Source organism: Periplaneta americana, chromosome 17 (assembly GCF_040183065.1).
Source record: "Periplaneta americana isolate PAMFEO1 chromosome 17, P.americana_PAMFEO1_priV1, whole genome shotgun sequence".
Taxonomy (NCBI): Eukaryota; Metazoa; Arthropoda; class Insecta; order Blattodea; family Blattidae; genus Periplaneta; species Periplaneta americana.
Window position 1 is genome coordinate 40,555,770 of NC_091133.1, and position 17,332 is coordinate 40,573,101.

The 17,332-nt window shown below is 35.6% G+C and overlaps 1 protein-coding gene across 1 annotated transcript; it reads left to right on the forward strand.

Moving 5' to 3' along the window:
• Window positions 1-5,255: 5,255 nt before the first annotated feature.
• On the forward strand, window positions 5,256-11,277 carry RpL36 (ribosomal protein L36). The gene is made up of 4 exons (XM_069817021.1): window positions 5,256-5,416; window positions 6,223-6,343; window positions 10,902-11,036; window positions 11,144-11,277. The coding sequence occupies exons 2-4, from the start codon at window positions 6,224-6,226 to the stop codon at window positions 11,231-11,233; spliced, it is 345 nt and encodes a 114-aa protein (XP_069673122.1). The 5' UTR covers window positions 5,256-5,416; window position 6,223; the 3' UTR covers window positions 11,234-11,277.
• The last annotated feature ends 6,055 nt before the right edge of the window (window positions 11,278-17,332 follow it).

Here is a 17,332-nt window from a genome sequence, read left to right on the forward strand (position 1 = left end):
TCAAATTACGTCACAACGACGAAATATGGCCGCCTTCTTCATTCAAGTACGACGATTTTCCTATATAAGTAAAGAACCTATTTAAGGCGGGTTGGGTGGGACCACAGCTCTCCCAGTGATCACATCGAGTTTCTACTACTCCACACTACAAAACTAAGGCATTTTCAGTGTTTGTTTTTAATTCCCTATACTGGCAATACCAAAATCCCTTCTAAATTAAACGATTTTCACTTCCTAAATCACGGGAACTACCTCAACGCTAATTTCACCAAGATAACTATTTCAGTTCATCCATAGACGCATAGCCGTGGTGGGGGGAGAACGGGCGAAATTATATGCTATTAGACTACCATTTCTACTATTTAATAGGACACTGTAGCTACGTTGTTGAAATAACTTGAGACCTATTAAAGGTTAGATTGCAAAACTGAAACAAGAACACAAAACAAACAGGGTAATTTAGTAATTTGAGGTAGGCCTATGCCTGTTTCAATTCGTAAGCGTAATGATGAGCATTCGATAAACACAGACACCCTTATTTTTTTTTAAGATAAATTGCTGGCAGTGAGGAAATCGTACACGTATTGAAGCTTTCCGAAATAAACATAATTAAATAACGTTATCGCGCTTTAATATATTGCAGTAAGGTTATTAATGTGCATCAAGTGTAACCACCTACGAAATATTATCGTTATTTCTCATTTTTGTAACAAAATCAATCTAAAACACTCATATTCCATTAGATATACATTGGCCTTTCCATATTCCATATCGCTTCTGCCCTAGATCAGCTGATCGAACTCTGGTGCTATTATCCAGTAAGCAAGCAAGCAAGCCTTCTATCTATTTTATCGAAGGATAGAACGTAATGGTTGCCAAGAATGGGTTTTAGTGCTCACCGGTTTAAAATCAGTGTTAATATTATAAATTGGAAAAACTGTTTAGTTTTGTTCTAAGCTTACCAAGTAGTAATGCTCAGACAAAGAGGATGTTTTATCTCATGAACAATAATTGGACAGATTTTCGAAACATGAGCATGACGAATCAGAGGTGAAAAATGCAGTCGACTTCAATTATTACGCGAGACAAAATCTGTCTCAAAATACTCCTAATTTGAGCTTAGCTGCCGAAGTATAGAATAAAGTTGTTTTTTTAGTACCTAACTGAACTGACTAATTTGTCTGTTTTCTATGTGAAATTTTGTCGATTCCTTAGTCTCCCGTATTTAATAAAAAAAAAAAGTTGGCAGCTCTAGTTCCAGCCTTCGAGCATGCGAGAGGTTTCAAATTTGTACAGGACGCCAATTGTGTGTCTAGATATATAACTACAGCGTCTTTGTGCGCGACTGTATGTATTAGACTGTGGTTATATGGGGAAGGAAGCCAGGTCTTCACAGTACTGTTTATTGCCTTTGTGCAGGTGGTAGTGTTGTGTAAAAGTGATTTAAAATACCTAAGTCGAAGAATTTGGAATTAAATAGTCTAAGAAATAAATATAAAAGATAGATTTTGATTCCGCAAAATGTGAAGAAAATATTACATAGATAGAGCAGCATTGTAGCTGCAAGAAACATACCAAAAACTTACAAAGGTCTTCGACATCAAATAATAAAACACATACACAATCTGAATTTAATGAGGATTTATGTAATATGATGCTTTCTGCAAATATTCCGTTCAAGAAACTTGATAATCTGACTTTTTTCATAGGTTTTCTGGAGAAATATACGAAGCAATATATTTCAAATGAGTCTGACATTCGTAAAAAATATTTATCTATCTGCTACAATGATACTATGACCAATATTAGTAAGAGTGTCAATGACAATAAAATCTAGTTTTCAATTGACTAAACAACAGACGCTATAGGCAGATACGTCGCAAATGTGATTGTAGGTCTACTTTCACGTAACTGTGCTGGTGAGAAATTTCTGTTGACATCCGAGACTCTCGAGAAAGTAAATAGTGAAACTATATAACGTCTTTTTCATAATGCGATGTGTCTTTTATGGTCAGAAAGGGTGAAATATGATGATATGCTACTTTTTATTACTGATGCTGCTCCATATATTGTAAAGGCAGGTAAAAATACGAAAATAATTCATATAACCTATAACCTGTCTTGCCCATGGACTTCACATATCTGTTCATTATTCAATGATGTCGACAACTTTATATCTACGGTTAAGAAAATATTTTTGAAAGCCCCTTCACGAATTGCAAAATTTAGAGAAATGGCGCCAGAAATTCCTCTCCCACCAAAGCCAGTACTTACAAGATTGGGTATCCGGTTAGAAGCTGCCAGTTATTATGCAGTCCTATACAATACAATTATACAAGTTATTAATGCTTTACATGATGGAGATGCATCTGCTATTGCAAATGCAAAATCACTGATATCTCGTCAACTGTTTGAGAATTAACAGTTTAATAAATAATAACTGTGCAATCTTGCCTGGTGCTACAAAATAATTAGACCAACGTCCAAAGGAATTAAAATAATAGAAAACGTGTTTAATACCATAAATAAGGCAGACCACGGACAACATGGAGAAAAGGTGAAAGAAAAATTCCAACAAATTCTGGAGTTACATGTAACATTTTGAATGGAGGGAAACACGACGATACTACAGCGCTGTTTTCATTTGCACCTCTAAGATCTTGTGACACGGAAATAAGCTTTTCTATGTTGAAAAACTGTTTGAGTGAGAGACGTCGAGCTTTCTCTTTCGATAATTTACGGATGTATATTTTGTTCAGTGTAATGCATCCTTGCAGTTAACATTTGAGATAAGTTTTTAAATCATCATAACTATATTACAACTTCACTCTAGTATTTATAGGTCGATTGAATGGAGTGATGAGGTTCTCATTACCAATGTACTCTCTTTCCGCTGTTTACGTGAGTGAATGACAACAGTATAGTCCGTTGACACTGAACTTAAGGCATAACGCACATTTTTCTCTCTTTAGTCAGGGGCGACCGGTCCTTAGGGGCCACCGAGGCCCCGCCCCACCAATATTTCGTCTCCCATATTTTTTTCGCATTTAAAATATGTAAATTTTGTTCAAGACAGTGTGCTGGATTCATAATTTGTTCAGTAAATTTCATCATATTACGCGATGTGTGTCAGTAAAACGTCAAATTTTGTATGACACTAAATATTGTGAGCTTGGGCCAGCGTCAAAGGGCCCCACAACTTCAATCACTTCAGCGCTTAACTGCCAACTGCCATGGTGCGCTGCGTGCAATGTTGCTTTCGCTACTGACGGAAATTCACGAAGCGTTACTTAAGTTACCGTTATGAGTATATGGTTCGTTGGGGCCGTCCAAGCTGGCCCACCTGGCGGACGGAAGCAACTGTCGCAGGTTTGTTCTGTGAACAACCGCACAGCTAACGGTCTGAGCGAGGTTCTAAAACAAAGTCTACAACCTTCCAATTTAGAGAATAAACTCATAGCTCACGCATATGATGGTGCTGCAGTAATGAGTGGAAACCAGGATGGGGTCCAGACTTTGATGCAGAAAACATTTCCTTATGCGAAATTTGTTCACTGCTACGCCCACCAACTTAATTTAGCTATAAGAAATACATGTTCAAAATGCATTAAACCAGTGAACTTGTTATTTGCAAATATTACTGGATTCATAGCATTCTTCTTCACTTCACCTAACGCAATGACCTACTGCGATCTGTGTGCAGTAAGGGCATACTAACCATTTCAGCAATGCGATGGAACTTTCAGTCCCGAGTTGTATCCTCCGTTAAGGGAAATAAAGTGCAGGTACTGAAATGCTTCAAAAGGATTGAAGAGGGAGATGACTCAAATGAATGGAATGGTATAACAGTAAGAGAAGCTTTTGGCCTAAGAAAACTTGTTAAATAATAATGAATTTTTGTTTTTCTAAATTTCTTTTATGACTTAATGAAACATGTTGATATATTATAGAATATAATACAGATGCAAACTGCAAATAGATTGAGAATATCTGACGCATTACAACATTTTGAATCAGCTGTAATGGAAATAAGAGAGAACACTAACAGTTATGAAACAAATGTCGATGATGAAGAAGATGTTCGTTTCCTCCAAGTAAGAGGCTGAAACTCAGTAGGCAAATAAATCTGTCGGCAGATGCCAAAGAAATATGCGATATCATTATCAACCAATTCAATTATGTTTCCTGCAATCACATATATTTGGCAGCTTTAATATGCTTGAGTCAAAAATATTTTCTTCATATAGAGATAAGTTCCCCATCAACCTGGCTAATATTTTCGTAAAAAAATACTGTCCTTTAATTTTGAACTATCAGTGATCTATCGAAATGATACATTTAAAGACATTTCCTACAACACTTGTTTCAACAGCTGTGTCAGAACGGAGTTTCAGCACATTGAACAGGATAAAAACATTTCTCAGAAACACCATTGGTCAAGATAGGGTGAATTCGTTGGCTTTCTGTTCTGTTCTTAAGGAGCATCTCCATAAAATTCCGAACTTAAGAACATGGTCATCGAAAAGTTTGCCAGAAAGAAGGACAGACGAGCACAACTTCTTTATAACTAATTCTCCAAATTGGTGAGTTTAATGTTGAATATGCGTTAGGCTATTATGTAGGTGGTAGTTTTAGTAATATTATTTTAAGTAGAAACAATTAACTAAAATGCAAAAAAAAATCTTGGTGCATTATTTAACGCATATCGTAAAATTTGTGAAATATTTGGCACCACCAACAAAAATGATCACGAGCCGCCACTGTCTTTAGTCATTATTATACGTTAAGACTTTATGACCTCTCTTGGTCTTAGGGAATCTGAATAACTACAGATTCGGAGATTTATTTTAGTTTGTTGTCACTGCAATGTACAGCACTACACACATTTCCTTTATTCAGAGACTTTATTAAAACGTTTTTAGTTATTAACAACCCACGTGCTTTTCTGAAACACATGCTGGTACTGGCAGTAGCAATTCCATTACTTTAACTTTCTAGCCGCTTGGGGCGCTACTGTAGCATCAGCTGTCGAATGTTGACAAAAAAAAGTATTGGTGTTGTGCGACTGGTATCCCTGATCACATGCTTGGCAGCAATCAGAAATTTGATTGACGAATTATATGTATGCTAATACATTTATCTCATTAGTAGACATGAAAATCGTAGAGTAAATTCGGTATATACATTTTGAAAAAATATTTATGGTGATGTGATATAGTGGAGAAAAAGAAGAGTTCGGAGATTATAGACTTCTTCCATATAGCGCTACTGAGCAGTTTTTGATCTGTGCTGAGCCAAAAAGAGTAATATAGCGGTAGATAATTTCAGAATAGTGCATTATCGTATTTCTTTCGTTTTTTTTTTCTTCGCAAAGGAAAGTGTTTTGTGGCCATCGTGGTTGTACATAACCTGTAAGGTGTGTATGTAATTAAATCATTTCTTATCGTTGTAATCTTATAAGAATATATAATAAATGTTAGAAAATATTATTCTACTTGCTAGATTTATGTAATTAATGCTTACATTTTTTAAGTATGGAGGTTTTTGACAGCTTCATAGGGAGCATTCAATGAACCATTCATCATCTTGCAACTGTGTTCCCTAATAACATAAATTATAGAACTAATATTGTCAGTATTTAGTTTCATGTTCGCAATTGCGTTGTTCTATGCCTAGATACACGTACCTATATATTTTGTGCAATTTATGTTACGTAATCGGGCAAATTGGAACGGTAAGTAGACTTATGATTTAAGGATCTGTTTTAAATGAATTTTCAATTAAATTTTGTCACGATATGACTTCTAATCTCAGCAGTAATAACTACCGGTAACATGGTATTACCACCCGCAATTATCGTCCTGTATGTTTAATAATAGGCAAGAGCCAAAATCAAAGCTGATTGGTAGTAGGCCTAAGCGTACTGTGGAATAAGTTATAAGGTATCTGACACACCATCGTATGAAGATAAGTTTAACTGTGCTATGGTTTATGTGTACAACGTACATAATGTGCGAGTATAAGGTTTCGTAAATTTTCGAATTATAATTTTAATAGAATTTGTATGTAGCATAACTTCGACTTATAACTCCAGGTTATGTTTTCGCCAGTTCTTCGTGTGTAAAGAAGTTTGAATAGCTATATGCCAGTTTTCATTCATACTATAGGAATGCTCAAAGTTATTGCTAATTTTATATTTACCGGTACATGATTATGTTTCAGAATGGCTCCAAGGTACGAATTAGCAGTAGGTCTTCGTAAAGGACACCGAACCACAAAAATACGTGTTGGGAAAACGAAGCAGGACAAGAAACATACCATTCGTCCATCCAGATTGAAGGGAGTAAGTCAAATTATTTACGACTATTGATTTATTATTATTTTTTATTTCAGTAAGTTATTGGATAAACTCCAGAACATGGATTGCACCCTTTCCCTCTTACTTAAAAATTCCAACCTTGTGCACACAAAATAAATTATTGGCACTTTTTCGTAAATATAATGATGCGCATTCGACAAACGCAGACAAATCTGCTCTTTTTGCAATCCGTGTTCTAAAATAAAGTAGTGACAACATAGATATAGGTAGCCAACAAGCAAAACTCAGCTCGGATTCCTCGCGGCACACATGGTATACCCCTCTTCTCCCCCCCCCCCCCCGCAGTAGGCGTGAGAGCATGCTGGGAACGGGAGCATACATCATCTGTGCGAGACAGTCTCATGTTCATTGGTTTCTGCACACTCTGAGTTTTCCTTGTTGGGTGCCTGTAGTACGAACATTTTATTGAACTTATATGGAAAATACATTTACATCCCTTCAGTATAATGACCAGCGTGTCCCTGTATCTTTTGCCAAATCCGTGGTAAGCGTTGAATGCTGTTAGCGAGGTTGTTTCTGTTGATCTCTCTCATGGACTGTCCTACTGCATGAAGCACTGATGCAATAACTGAAACCACATGTGCCGTCTCATTCTGACCTGTATGAAATGCGGTAGTGCATGGTTGCCACAAGCTTCAAGTAACCCTTGATGACATTGACGTACATTTCTACCATGGACTACCTCGATTTTTATCCACGATTGCTGCTCAAGTTAAGTAAACATGCTTTAGAGCAGTTAAAAGTAGCGCTCTACTTTAAGCTCGCACAATAATATCTGTTGTCATAGCAACCGGTTTTATCATTCAATACATCGACAGTATCTCCAACTACGATCACCAGTTGTCTCATATTGCATGCAAATACACATGATCCATTCCCGGCATTGTTGCCACTACTTCATTTACAACCTGTGTATAAAGAGATTACCAATAGCTCTTCGTCTGCAAACTGAAAGGAAAATGAAAGGCGGGATATCCAGGAATGAAATGGGACGATTGTAATGATTTATTCTCAGAAATTCTTATTTTAGAGTTAAATAATTGTTAAAATACCAGCCTTTCAAATGAAAAGGCTAAAGTGTGGTTAAAGTGCTTTTGTCACTAAAAAAAGAAAACTGCCATTTTTAAACTGCACAACAGTCTGCAAGTGTAATTAATAACTGTAGATGTGGAAACCTCTCCTCCATCTGGGAAATGTGTTGCAAACTTGGATCATTCTTCAAAGAAAATACATATTTTTCAAGAAATGCCTGATTACAAGGATTGTATCAATTGTTTTTCTCGGAATTACTTTATCCAGCAGAAATACCATATGGTCCACACCTGTGGAGTAACGGTTAGTGTGTCTAGCAGTGAAACCAGGTGGCCTGGGTTCGATTCCCGGTCGGGGCAAGTTACCTGGTTGAATTTTTTTCCGGGGTTTTCCCTCAACCCAATATGAGCAAATGCTGGGTAACTATTGGTGCTGGACCCTGGACTCATTTCACCGGCATTATCACCTTTATCTCATTCGGACGCTAAATAACGTACTAAAAAAATACCATGTGTTTTTACACGAACCATGCTGATTTGTATACTTATCACTTCCCATTCGCATTTTATTTTTTGATTTCTGTCTTTTTCTTTGGAAAGGTGTCAATAATGAATGCGTTTTCTTTTTCATTTCAGTCCCTTGAAATAACCAACTACCGTCAGAAAACAAATACAGTACAACTCATTATCTGAACACCAAATATCCAGGTTGCCAGTATGGATTGATTTTCAGAGAATATTAAAACTTGATGTCCCAATGTCACCTACAGGTGCCGCTTCCTAAAAGCTGTCCAAAATTACCAGTAAATTAATTTAAACATAAATCAGCATTGAAAATACCTTAATAGGCATCTGGTAACCGAATTCCAACACTAATTTATGTTTAAATTAATTTACTGGTAATTTTGGACATCTTTTAGGAAGCAGCACCTGTAGGTGACATTGGGACATCAAGAGTTAAGAGTTCCTTTAATGTTTCATTGAATGTATAGTACTTTAAAAAACATTTTTTATGTTTAGGTATTTGTAACTTTTGTTTTTTTAATACAGTATTGTACTTTGAAAATAACTTATTGCTAGAGTGATTTCACTTCTGACCCAGTCATCTAGATTTCTGCACATCCAGATTATGCCAATCCCCAGTTAGTTTGGATATTTGGAGTTGTACTGTAATGTGCTACTTTTGCAAAAAGATGTTTGACTATATAACAGTAGTCTATAATAATAATAATAATAATAATAATGTCCCACGCCATAGCGTCATGCTGAACTCTCATTCCAAATGAGTGCTCGTTGAGCCCTCATGGAGAAGGAATTTTCTCTATACATTTTGAGCAGTGTATGGGACCATTGCCCACCAAGCTTCTGATGAATTTGAGGAGCAATGCTAGGTAGCAAAAATCCAGTTTTGAAAACCAGTTGGTTGGAGGGGATCATCGTACTGACCACAACATACCTCCATACTGATTGGATGATTGTTAACCTCTGGTGAGCAATGTGGACGTGAGCCAGCAGTCGGTCTTGGCCCTTTTTGGGATTATAGTGATGTACCAAAGTACATATGATATTTCCATGCAGAAATTCTGCGTTATAATATAATGAGAAAAATTCTCTCCGGCACCAGGATTCGAACCCAGGTTTTCAGCTCTACGTGCTGATGCTCTATCTACTAAGCCACACTGGATTCCAATTCTGATGCCAGATTGAATCTTCTCATTTTAAGCTCCACCTCTTAGTTTCCCTATAGTGATCAACCCCTGCACATTAGTGTGATGGACATTGTGCTACTGTCGCACATCTGTGACACAATGCATGAGGGTTGGCCACTAAAGGGAAACTAAGAGGTGGAGCTTAAACTGAGAGGGTTCAATCTGGCATCGGAATTGGAATCTGGTGTGGCTTAGTGGATAGAGCATCAGCATGTAGACGTGAAAACCCGGGTTCGAATCCCGGTGCGAGAGAGAGTTTTTCTCCACTCAATCGATCCTTCACCTTCATGGGATGTTGTGCCACATATTATTAATAATAAGAATAACAACAGTAATAACAACGCAAGCCTACATTGCAGCTAAAATTTTTATGATCTCTTTCCAAACATGCTATCTCACATTCTTGTGACAACCTGGATGTTTGGGATTCCACAAAATTTCCTGATTCCTGTATACTTCATTTAGATTTGTAACTTATTCTATCCACTGCACTTTCGAAATTTTAAAAGGTAAAATATATTAGTAGTTCACACCAAACTAGGATGAAGTAAGAATGTCCTATCCACAGCAAATGCAGATTCTCTTTGTTGAAACAACAGATGATTGATAATGTGCCATCTACATCAACTGAATTGAGTCAGCAAACACATTCGTTCTTTGTTCATTCACCACGTGTATATATACGTGTTGGAAAATCGTCTGTAGCTGCATTTAGATTGGCAACAGGCCATGATTGTTTGGCCAAATACCTACATAGAATTGGAATATATCAGTCCCCTAACTGCCCATTGTGCAACTCAAACCAAGAAATGGATTCGGAACACCTCAAAATCTGTGCTTCAGTGACTGGCCATGATAATATCTTTGAAAAATATTGGAGTGCTAGAGGTCAAATGACTTTGTCAAACGCCTGGCATTAGAAAACAACAACAACACATATATATATACTCGTGTTTAAAGCACGATTCATATTCGTGAAAAATCAAGCAGTAAGCGTCAGTAATTCAAAAACAACTGAACCTGCAGTGTTTGCTACAATTTGTGTAGTGTGTGACTAGAGTACAAAACAACTTTTTACAGAATTGTTCGAACAAAACTGAAGAAAAGTCTGTAGAGTACGACTGGCTTTATACACAATGGTAGGCAGGTACAACTTATCTCGATCACTTTGTCTAACCAGGTCCAAAAGAAAATTTCAATAGTTTGGAAGAACATTAATAGCTGACTAAGACTTTTTAAAATCTTTGGTCCGAACTTTCCATCTGTATAGAAAACGGACTAGAAGAGGTTAACCAATTTCTGGGAGTGTATTTACAAGGCACATTGAAGTGAGAACTGTACTAGCAATGAAGGCAATAACTGACATCAGAGGACTGTGCTTGCTATCCATCTTAATACAGTAGATCTTGCTCAGAATCATAGAAATTGGTCTAGTTTCAACATATGCTGTTGAATTAATATAACTTCATCAAATGTATCCAGTGTTGAAGAAACTCAAGATGTAGACGAGATCAGAATGGCAGTCAATGCTTTCATCATTTCATTTGCAACCAACATGGACACAGCATTTTTGAGCAATTCTGATTTATTATGTATGACATATTATATTATCCACTACTCCATTCATAAGATGCTATCATGCAAATGACGAAGACTTCATATGATTTTGTCTGTCTTGTATACAATGCATTTAATTGTATGTAAAGTACATCAATTTTAAAATAACTTCAAATAAAAGTTGTATTATGCACTTTATATAGCATGATTTGTGATTGTTTACAGATTCAAACAAAACACACCAAGTTTGTCCGGGATCTAATCCGTGAAGTGTGTGGCCATGCTGGTTATGAGAAGCGAGCAATGGAGTTGCTCAAAGTTTCTAAGGATAAGAGGGCCCTGAAGTTTTTGAAAAGAAGGGTTAGTAAAAGCTTTGAAAGAAAGTATTAAAATCAATTTTTACCTGTTTTATTTAATTAAATTCCAGTTATTTCTAAGTAGAAACTTATATTAAACTTTATTTCCAGTTGGGTACTCACATCCGTGCCAAGAGGAAGCGTGAAGAACTGAGCAACATCCTCACACAAATGAGAAAGGCACAGGCCCAGGCAAAATAAATTTAATGTAAATTTATGTTCTTCTAATAAACTTTGAAACAATATACGTTTTTGTTTTTTGGTTCACATCTGGGAATACCTTTTCCTTTGGTTGTCAGATCTTTTATTTCTTGCATGAAACCATATATGCATGTACTTAATATGTACAGAACAACTGACATTGGATGTTGAAATAGAAATAATGAGAATGGCAGAGGTCATATACAATAAACAAACTTCGAAATCGCAACAAAAATAAGAGACATGGATATTTACGAAGAATATTGTCTTTAGGCGCTAACTTAAGTTTTGACTTACCTAGTTTATGAGAAAATTATGTAACTGTGGTTGTCATTGTTGTACTGAACATTTTCTCATCTGTATTAACATCTTTTCGCTGTAAGAAAAATCCTAATGTAAACAATAGCACGTGACTGAAGTGAGGCTTCATTGGCTAATGTTTGGCGCCATAGATTCTCAGTACGTGTTCCCGCCTACTGTTGTACATTCTGTTTCATGTTAAACAATTCCCGTTGCTCGTCAAGTAGACCTAACCTCACTATTGTGCATCTGTTTGCTCAGGAAGCATTTACTTTATAATTATTGTAATTAAAACTCACTTAACTTATTATATACTTTTAAAACTTTCTTTTTCTCCGTTTTTGAGAGGGTTTCCACTCTTATGTTTAATAACCACACACACCGAGGATGCAGAAGCCATACTTCAGTACCACGTGGTTAAGTGAACAACGACGAGTTCAAGTATCGCCAGCTTGTTACAAGAACAGACTACCTCGGTATTACTGTTGGTATTCATCCGCGTTCATAGTACATAACAAAATATAAAAGTAGCTTTTCTTTTACATAGAGTTTTACATATGAGTGAAGTTATATGTTTCATCGTATTTAACAACTACAATTCGATTTTTTATTTTCAAATAATACAAGATTATGGTTTCCAAATACGAACTATATTCTCCTACGTCATGTGAGTGTTTCGACTGGGAGCCAATCACGGGTATGACAGCCACGTGCTTGTGTTTACATTAGGATTTTTCTTACAGCGAAAACAGTATAGATGTTGAGCGTGTATTATTAATTCGTGAGAGCAGAAGTGATGCAAGTAACTGACAATCTAAGAATATTTTGTGATAAATTTTTAGCATAAAGGTCATCTCATATTATTCTTATATCCTCTCCTTTATAATTTGGTCTAATGACATCTGAATTGTAGTTTAGGCAAGCTTAAATGTGTAAATTTTAACAACACAGCAAAACTATGATTTTCTAAATAATGCCACAATTTTCAGCTCTTCTCGATTCTATGGTGTATGTATCAATTTGAAAGTGTCCATCTTTATTATTCCTTGGTCTCTTTCACGCTCACAGTTTTGACTATCATGTAAATATTTGTTGTTAACATATTTTCAGTGACGGACTCTGGATTTAGTCCATTAGTCTCCTGGCCTCCCAATATAACAGGACAATATTCTTCTGCGTTTGGTCAGGGTTGAGTTCGGGGCACCTTTTTATGTGGGCATCACCCATGATGGAGTCTTCTTTGCCTATGGTACAGCTGGCAGATTGGAGAATGTTGATCTTTCGAGGTGGGCTGCCAGGCAGTCATGTCCAGAGGCCAATCTAAATATGGCAACTGACTAGTTCCTTGGCTTGGTTTTATTTTATTCCCATAGGTCCTTTATTCCCTTTCACGTTAATGCTGCCATTTTCAGCTTAAGGTAGGCGCCCACTTACCAGATTGGAACCATACAGCATGTTCGGATTTTTATTCTTTGCATTATTTTAAATGGAGCATTGCTCACTTAACCATATCACCTCTGTCTGCATGACCGGATTCCGATCAGAATTCTTGCCAGAGAATTCTAAACGGATTTCCATACAGTCCAAGATGGAAATTGAAAATATCATGGCAAATATAACGATTGCAAGGCCTCCAATTGCGGTAATATTGAAGGTATAATGAAATGGATGATGCGAAGCTCATTTTATTAAGTCCAACAATATGAAGGCTTTATAATTTATGAAATAAAATTAGACTTAGAGCAGTGTAATATAGAGAAAGAACATATGGTACGAGATTGGGAAAATACTAAACTAACCAGGTATGTCCTTCATAGTTTAAGTTACAGAACTATTCATTTTATTTCCAGGTTCAGTTCAGAACATTACAATGAAATAATGTGCTCTAGTGGTAAATTACAACACTATTTGATTATTCATTCCGAAATGCGGACAAGTGAGCGATACTACAATAAAAATCCGAACACACCGAAAGAATTGTGTCAAATTCGTTTAATATTTGTATACAATATAGGCATATGGTTTTACTTCTCATAGGAGTTTTGTTTTTTTCATTTTCAGCGTTATCAAATCATTACATATTTTAATTGTTAAGGGATCAATGTCTCAACTCATTATGAAGGAACTCTAGAGTCTAAACATTACAGTTAATGACGGATTTATTATTTCATCATCCAATTTATTTTGAGTACATAATGTACCTAGATGTATTAAAATTGCATGTCTGTTATATTCCACTGCGTTGACTGCTAACTGGTGTGATGTCAGCGCCAACTCTAGGCAAAAAGCAGAATCTCATGCTCAAGCTGGTTTGAAGGTCATTGAAATCAGTCCTGATACATCAAAGGTACTGATGTGAAGTGTCTCCTATATGCTGGAGAGACTTTCTAGATGATTGGATGGTTTCTTTCAGGAAAGTGATGCACAGAACCTCTTAAAACATAAAAACAAATGAGGATGGCTCTGCTAACATAATAAGCATAGATTGCACATTCCATTTGATCAACATTGTAGGAGAAGCATAGCCTAGCCATGAATGAACAAATGAAGTTCCTTGACTAACGAATGCATTAGATTAGATTAGATTAGATTATATCTTTATTAGCCGATTGAATTACAAGTATTCATGCTATCGCAACTTCCATAGTGGGAAATGTTAAAACTTTTGTAACAATTTTTCTTGAGAGGTATGTAGAAAAATGCTCGTTGTGAACATTTTGGAGCAAGCTTTTGAATGCAGAACTGTGTGCTACCAGAAGTAATGAAATAGACTTTGTTCTCCATTTAATTTCTCTGTTGTTAACAAAAAGTAAACTACTACAAAAATCTGAATAACAGAAATATCTGAATATCACTTTGTGTCAAAGTTACTTACATTTACAGTAGCATTGTTTCCACTATACACTGAAGTGAATTTTCACTCTCACATGTGGCTTTTAACTGGGTTATGTACTCTCGTTTTCATTTGGCTACCAACATACGAGGTTTTTTCTGAATCCTGTACCCTTGGCTATCCCTCTAGTGCACTTTGCCAGTTGCAAAGGTATTTCCTAGGTATGTTTGATGTTTCACTACTGCTCTCACAAACTGAGTCTCGTAACTATCATAATTTAGCTCTCAGGTAAATGGTATTTTTATCCACTCCCCCTCCCCCCCTCATTATAGAGAGTAGTACTATTGCTAGAGAGAAATTTAAAAGATGTGAATCCAAAGTATACTTGCAGTTCAGCTATTCCACTTCCACACCAGAATGAACCTGCAATTTTTTTAAATTTAATAAAAATACATTTCAATTCAATAATATGAAATAATAAACTTAAGAGTTTTCTCTCTCCAGCATCACTTTTTTTTTTTTTTTTTTTTTTTTTATTTTCTACATGTGAAGGATGATGAGACTCATACCTTCGGTTCTAAATATGATTTAAGTTCGTAGCTCTGTATTTATTCTATCATTCATTGCTGACTTCAGGTATTTTGGAGGGAAGCCGACAAGATAGTATAGCAAACGAGTGATGGGTTTAATTTGTTTTAGAATTTTTTATTATTTTAGAAATTGATCTCTTATTGCAGAAACTTTTCATGTACCGTCCTTTACAGAAAATGTCATTTTGATGATAATGAGATTGATATAATAATTTCTGTAAGAAATTACCACAGAATTATGTTGCTAGACATTGGCAAAATTCAATAAATTCACAATTTTTATGTATCTGTCCATTACAACTTACCATATGCCACATTCCCGTTATGTACATAATACATGGACACTAAATAATAATGCAGCAAAACTTTTCAATAATTAGCAATGCAGCATTTTCTGAGGAAATATTTAAGACTTATACCAAATACCTTACTATAATAATCCGGACAGCTGTATACTAGCAGCATTGACATGAGTGCAAAATATTGTGAACCTGGCATCTAGCAGGGCGGTGTGGAATTACATCCACAAATACAAATATTAACATAGCGGGATTCCGACTATTGTTTAAAACGTGAGTTACTAATGTGGAATAATATTTTTTTTATCCAATGCCACCAGGTTGTCTTTCGACATTTCTGGTCTTCTCTCCTGGCTGTGGCTTAGTTGGGGCGCCTGGAAGGCGGAGTTACATTACCCCGATGATGTGATAGGATGATTATAATAATGTGGTGCCAGGAGAGGTCTTAAATCTAAACTTAACCTAAATTCCAGACCATGGACGAACACAGGAATAATCCCCTTTAAGGAAAAATTCCTGTGCTCTAACCGGAAATCGAACCCGGGACCTCATGAACTATAGCCAAAAGCTCTGACCACTAGACCATGAAGCTGGTCATGTGGAATAATATATGAAATATTTAAGAAATGTTGAATAGTATTTCATGTAAAATTATCTTATATCAAAGGTGCATATTATGAGAAATATTGCATACTTCATATTACTTTCCGTAATTAATTGTTACATATTTCTTCTTTAGTTTAGTGAGACAAAATCAATTCCAACATTAAGAATGAATTTACAATAATGCTTTATATACGCATTGCTGACAACTGCAAAGATAAAATTGATAGTAATCTGATGCTTGTAATAATTAGTAAAGGCATGTGGACAACAATAAGACTTAATTTGATAAAACCTTAAAATTTTTAATACATTTTAACTTATATTCATTTATTAGGTCTAAATAAAAAAGCTAATTTGTGTTTTTCTATCAACACAAAGACTAAGGAATTAGGCCTACTAAAGAATGTTGATGACTCACGTTTTGTGTTCCCTCGGAAATCGATTTGGAGCAATTTGTAATGCTGTAATTTTGTAGCAATTATAAACAGCACATATACACCCTGACATTTTAACACAACACTAATTAATAAAACTATTAACTACCCCAACAACAATATACATTGCAGTTGATTACAGTTTGTTTTGCGAGTATCGCCACACCAGCCGCCTAGGTAGCAGCACCTGGCGCAGAACTACTAGCTGTCCGATATTATTATAGTAAGGTATTTGCTTATACTTCATTATGGGTGTTAATACAAAAATTTCAGCATTCTTATTGTTTTTAGATAAACAGGATCAGAATGAAAAAGCAAAGAATAACAAGAGGATAACAAAATACAAAGAGATGCTGAAGACAAACAAAGAAGAATAGCAAAATTGTTTGAAAAAAAGATGCTCAGCAAAAAAAAAAAGAAGCCCGCAGCAAAGAGAAGATTGCTTTGGCAAATAGCAAGAAGAAGTTGAAGCTGAAAAGATTTAAGAGATGGAAAGAAAGAGAAAGTATAGAGCTAGAAAGAAAGAAGAATTTCAGAAGTCAATGTGAAAATTACTCTTTTAATAAAAAAAAAGCTGTAATAAAAAATTAATGTAAGAAATAACTGTCCGATGAGGCATGTAAAGTGCAGACTTTCTAGTATTGAGATGATATTAATCTCCAAGCACATAGGAAAATGGATTTCAAAAGTGTTAAGGACTTTAACAAAGGTGTTACACATTTTAAAAACTACATATGATGACAGTAAAAGAAGCATTTTCTTTGAAAATCCAGATTTTAATACGAAGCTTAGCAAATTTTAAGAGTTATGCCCATTGTCTTCACATCTTCAGAAATGCAACACAGTGTATACATTTGTCGCTATCATTCTAATTTTCAATTCACTGTTTATGCTCTAGCAAAAGTAGTTCCTGGCTTTCCATGTAGGTGCAAAGAGCTTTTAAAGTATGCTTCAGAAAGGTGTATAACTGGAGTGTGTAAAGAATGCAAAGTGAATATTACTGATTTAGTATCTGAGGAGTGTGACTTAAATAATAC